The sequence below is a fragment of the Lissotriton helveticus genome, chromosome 11, assembly GCF_964261635.1.
Source record: "Lissotriton helveticus chromosome 11, aLisHel1.1, whole genome shotgun sequence".
In the NCBI taxonomy this organism is placed as follows: domain Eukaryota; kingdom Metazoa; phylum Chordata; class Amphibia; order Caudata; family Salamandridae; genus Lissotriton; species Lissotriton helveticus.
Window position 1 is genome coordinate 1,077,736,198 of NC_136072.1, and position 6,000 is coordinate 1,077,742,197.

Genomic DNA, 6,000 nt, shown 5'->3' on the forward strand with positions numbered 1-6,000 from the left:
GTTCTACTCACAAGCTGGGCTTTATATTCATTTCATAACTTGCATCTTATTATTCTATGTATTTTATGTATATTAGATGGAATTGTATTATTTGGAAAACTTTCACAAAGGTAACACCATTTCTGAGGCATGCATTTCATGGTGGCTTGTCAGATTCATCTAAACGAGCTGTGTCAAAGCTAAACTTTACGATTACGATGCCAGTTTCAAACAGCCTTTCCAAGTCGGCCTGTCCGACACGGAAAGGCTGTCAGAGGGTGACTTTGGGGGGCCCTAGCAGGGCCCCTTTCATCCTGAGGCCTTTAGTTGGGGGCCAAGGACATACCCAAGGGACCCCCTGTAAAACCCTGTACTGTGTGGCAGGCACCATGGGGTGACTGTGACAACTGCAGGGTTTTACACACACACCCCATTTCACCATAGGAGCCTGTGTTGTCGGGCGGAAAACAAGCTCCCATAGGAAAGGATGGGACTCCGACTGATCAGTGTTCAGTCGCATCGTAATCGGTCGGGCGGAACCGCCGAACGCTAGTCAGTTGGTCCCGATTCCAAGATAGTGTCAGGCAGAAAGTTTCCGAACGACATCGTAATCGGCCCCTTAGCAGCGTTTTCAATGCTACTAATTGCAATTTTCATTGAAAAATAAAAACTAAGCGGCCTATTTTCGGGAAGTCCTACAGTGCTGTAGTTCACCTTACTTAAGGCAATACTTATTCCTGTCCTTTCCCCTGGGCTGGCATCCTTTTGGTAGCCTAGCCAGGCACCCTTGCACCCTGGTGCAAGGGTGCCTCAGTTGCATGCAGGATTGTTTTTGTGCAGGAAGGTATCCCTGAGAGGATATTCCTCTTGCAATGTACACTACGGAATGCAACACACATTAACAAGGAATAAACTAGAAATAGTTATATTTCTATAGATATATTTCTCCTTGTTACGCCTCCTCTGGGAAGGTGTAAGATGTTGGCGCATTATCAGGTTAACAGGTACTTTTAAATTTGGAAATGTGTCAAAAACCATGGGAGTTACATGGGAACACCCACTCAGCGCCCATGGAACGCCTTCCCAGGGCAGAGTAACCCAACACAGCGATTTGCGCTGCGTTACGTTACTCCAGATTTGTGAAGCCACTCCGAGCCATGCAAAGGAGCTTTGTGCGGCTTCAAAAACCTGTCTTAAGGTATTCGCTCTTTCACCACGTTGTGTGGTGCAAGAGCGACACAAATAGCCTCATAAATAGGCCCCTACATTTTTTTTTCTTTCAACTAAAGGAAAACGTTACCAAAGGGACCTTGAAAAATAATGGATGTAATAACATTAAGGGGATAAAGTGTGATTCTTAAGCACATACCTTAATGCACGTTTTTAGCTACCTGCCCTAAATGACATTGCACTGCTGTTTTGACTAAGTTTATTGCACACTAAATAAACTCTAACTTTTTTTCAGTGTGATCCTGCCCTCCTGCCAGAGCCCAACCATGTCATGCTGAATCATCTATATGCACTTTCAATCAAAGTAAGTGTAAAAAAATGCGTGTTTTGATTCTTCACGTGTTTCCTCATCCATGCACTAAGATGTCTTAATTCTTTCATAGGATGGAGTAATGGTCCTCAGTGCCACCCACCGATACAAGAAGAAGTATGTCACCACACTGCTGTACAAGCCGATATGAGGCCAGGACTGTATTTATTTACCAAGCACCCTGTGGGGTGCTGTGGAGTGGGAACACATTTTTCAGAGGACAATATATGCGTTTATTCCCCTCTGTTGATCTCCAATATTATTTTCACATGGTAAAGCAATGCATTTCTTTCACACTTGCTTTGTACCACCGATGCCCAGCTTGAGGGGGTACAACAGGCAGCCAGAGCGGTGGAGAAGGCCTAGAGTGTGCAGTTCCTACTTTTCCAAGCCAAGAATAAGTGATCAAAGTGACCCAAGCCCGTGTGGCAGACACACAGAACCATAATGGCATATTTTTGTTTTGCTCTGGACACTGATGGTTTGGGGAGAATGACTCTGGAATGTGGCAAGTATTTATGAAGCTTGTTTGAGAGGGAGTTGTCGAGGTCCACCCTTGGCTTCCTTCCACTGTACACACAATAGAATGGAATACCTCACGCTTCAATTTTGCACACCTGATGCAGAGATGACTGCACTGCTTTCTGTTCGACTCATCTGAGAATCCGTTTTTAGTGTCGGACATATAGTTCCTGAAGTTATGATTATGGGTGGTGGGGCATGGGTTTGGGTTTATAGAACATGTGAAAGTCTTTTGAGGGAGAATGAAGAAGTTCAAAAGACTGATTATGATGTCTGACCCAATAGTTTGTTAATATCTTTGTGTTCTTTTAATCAAAAATAACAAGAGGGACACCACCTGCAGGAGTTTTGCACAACTTGTTTTGTTAAGTCAACTGCATGTCTGTTTGGGGGTGTTTCATTTTATACAGTAAAATAAAGGATTTGCTTGTGCTGATATTTGTGTGCGAGGATGGCTTTTTGTGATAGTTTATTGACACTTAAAGCTCCCTTATCTTAAGCTTAAAGATTTTATTTGATGGATAAAAATAATTGTAACACAATACAGATAATGCAAGATTAATATCCTAAACTAGAAAAGGATGATAATACATCATATAAAAAAAGAGAAAAGGAAAGAAGAAGAAAGGGGGGGGAGAGAAAAGATTGGAAAAAGGAAAAGGGGAAGATATAATAATTGAATAAGCAAAACAGTATTACAATACATTGTTCCTAATGCATTATAGCAGCATACAAACAATAAAATACAAAATTTAAACAACACGGGATGTAAATGTCAAGGTGGTTTGAGTACTTCTTCCACAGAGGGTTCATGCAAAGACATTTTTTTGGTGGATACATTTAAAAAGTAAATGTCTTTAAATTGCAAGCGAGATGGGAAATACATGGGGCCTCATTTATGAGGCCTTGCGTCAGTTTTGCGCTTCCGATGCGTCACTTTTTGTGACGCATTGGCGGCGTAAAACATGCCTCCTGTTGCGCACTATTTACAAAGTGACGCATCTAAGCAGATGCGTCACTTTGTAAACCCCTGCGCTACATTATACCTGCGTCAGGTATAATGTATGCAGAGGGGGCATTCCCGCGCAAAAAGCCTCGTAATAGTGACGCAGTGAAATCTATGAGATTTCACTACATCACTTTTAGGACGCTGTTGCGTCAAAATCTTGCGCCTGCCTCACAGCAGGCGTAAGACTAACGCAAGCCCTTTCACATGGGGCTTTCCCCATGTGAATGGACGCATTGCTGGAGTTGCGTCACTTTTGTGACACATTCCAGCAATGCGTCACTTTTGTGCTTACAGATACGTCAGTATTTCTGACGTATCTGTGGCTCCTTCAGAGATGATGCGTCATATTGTAAATATGACGCATCATTGGTGTCGCAAGGAGGGCGCAATGAAAAGTGACGCATCGCTGTTTTCACGCAGCGATGCGTCACTTTTCATAAATGAGGCCCATAGGCTCTATCTAATCTATGATTGTAGCAGATTCTGTACCACCATGCCTGAAAAGAGACTGCAGAGGTATCTTTCTATGATTCTGTAATTTATTGAAAGACAACAGCAAGGAGTAAATCAAAAATGTGAACCCCAATAGTTTGGGATGACCAATCTTCAGAAATGCTTCCAAGAAAAATATGAGTGAAAGAAAAGGGGATAAGAGTATGAAAAATATTGTAAGTATGTTGCCAGACACGTGTCCAAAAAGTATGAATTAGCGGACAGGTAAATAACATATGTTTGAGGTCTGCGGATAAACTAGCACAGGACCAACAGGTAGAAGGAATGTTGGGGTCAATCTTGTGGAGTTTAGCAGGGGTGATGAGAAGTCTATTATAAACAAAAAACAAAGTCTGTTTTGTATTAGCTGCTCTAGAGGACTTCCATATTTTAGCCCAGATTTTATTCCACAGTAAAACAGAGAAGGATTCAGCTAAATCAGTTTCCCAACTATGTTCAACGTCCATCTTTTTTCGCGAAAGGGGGATATTAGTTAAAAATGTATAAATTTGAGAGAGAGAGGGTGAATTACATAACATTGAAGTTATATGAGGGAATGAAGGTACAGGAGGAGAGTCAAAAGGTAAAGCGTTATAAGAAGATTGAGCTGCTGCAGTCAAAGATTTGTATTTGAGTTGATATGATGAGGGTAGAGAAAAACAGGATTTCATTGTTGAAAACGGGATACAAACACCATCTTCGAAAAGTCCATTTAAGGCCCTGAGCAAACCAATCTTTCCAAAAGATAAACGTATTATTAAGTTTAATGTGCTTGTTCTACCGAAGTTATGAATTTAAAAATTGTGTGCGATCATCCTGAGAAGAGGAGAATAGTGGTAGGAGAATTTTTCGCGCATTTTTAAGAATTGGAAAAGTTAAAGATGGAGGAGTATGGGAGAAAGAGTTACATTCTTCAAAAGATAAAGGGAGAAAAAGAGATTTTTCAACGTACACGCTTATAGGGTGAGGCTTAGTGTTAGAGTGATTATCGGATACAAGAAAAGCAGATTGTTTAAGAAAGAAAGCAGAATGATAAGAATGAAAATCTGGGAAATTAACGCCTCCCATATTTTTAGGCCTTTTAAGTTTAAAAAGGGATATTTTTGCTGTTTTATTTTGCCATAAGAATTTGGATAAAATAGTATACAGTTTCTTGTAAAAGGATTTAGGAATATTGATCAAGATATTAGATAAATAAAACAATATGACAGGAACTAACATCATTTTTATGGTGTCCAGTCGACCCCACCATGATAAATACAGGGGATACCATCGCGAAGTGGATACGGATACTACTGAGAGTAATTCCTTCAAATTTAAGTCAACAGTATCTTTAACAGAGGTAGTGAACCATAAACCAAGGTATTTAATCTTGTTCGAATTCCTATGAAAAGATGAAATGGAAAAATCAGCATGAAAACAAATTATTTAAAGGAAGGATTTCACATTCATCAGCATTTCATTTCTAACCGGAGACAAGGGCAAAATGATCTACTTCTAACAAAAAGGCTGGTAAGTGTGTTTGGGGATTAGAAATACATAATAAAATGTAGTCTGCATATACTGAAAGTTTAAAAAATGAGTCACCATATGGGAAGCAAGTAATAACTGAATTTAATCTGATTTTGATTAAGAAAGGTTCTAGGGCAAGAATAAATAATAATGGAGAACTGGGGGCAACCTTATCGGACTCCTCTATGCAGCGGGAAAAAAAGGGGATACAAGACCATAAGCTAAAATAGAAGATTTGGGAGAGGAGTAAATAAGGAAAAATAATTGATACATTTTGGGCCAAAACCAAACCAGACAAGCGTTTGAAAAATAAAGGGCCAACTGACTATCAAACGCCTTCTCAGCATCTAATGAAATTGCCGCTAATGATTTTTTACATATTTTGGATGTATTTAATACATTAAAAAACAGTTGAGTGTTATCAGATAGGTGACGTCCTTTAATAAACCCACATTGTTCTTTCCCAATCAAACGGGGTAATAAAGAGTCTAAGCGAAGGGCAAGTATTTTTGAAATATCTTGTAATCTATATTAATCAAAGAGATGGGCCTATAATCTTTGCATAAGGTATGGTCTTTGTTTTCTTTTGGAAGAAGACCTATTAAGCATTCTTGAAAGGATCCTTCCGATTTCTGGGAGGAAATAAAATATTGAAATAAATGATCAAGTTTAGGAAAGAGGATCTAGGAGAAATGAGAATAAAATTCAATTGTAAACCCATCGGGTCCCGGAGCTTTACCTTTTTCAATAGAATGTATGGCGGTCAAAATATCATTTATTCGAATATCGTCTTCCAAGGGAGAGAAATCTACTCCAGGAGAAGAGGGAGGGGTGATAGAAGATAAATAGTGAAGAATATCATCTTGGCAAGAGCGAGATTCAGGAGTATACGGGGAATTATAGAAGTTACAGCTCCGGTATCTTAAGTAAACAAAAAAAGAAATTG

At 39.7% G+C, this 6,000-nt stretch overlaps 1 protein-coding gene across 1 annotated transcript in view; it reads left to right on the forward strand.

Annotated features, from left to right (window-relative positions):
* Nucleotides 1-2,477, forward strand: part of PRKAB1 (protein kinase AMP-activated non-catalytic subunit beta 1) — a 148,379-nt gene extending 145,902 nt beyond the window's left edge. The window contains exons 7-8 of the mRNA XM_078667650.1: nt 1,445-1,513; nt 1,593-2,477. Of these exons, the coding sequence (XP_078523776.1) occupies nt 1,445-1,513; nt 1,593-1,670 (147 nt within the window). The 3' untranslated portion in view covers nt 1,671-2,477. The remainder of the gene's footprint in view (nt 1-1,444; nt 1,514-1,592) is intronic.
* Nucleotides 2,478-6,000: the final 3,523 nt, after the last annotated feature.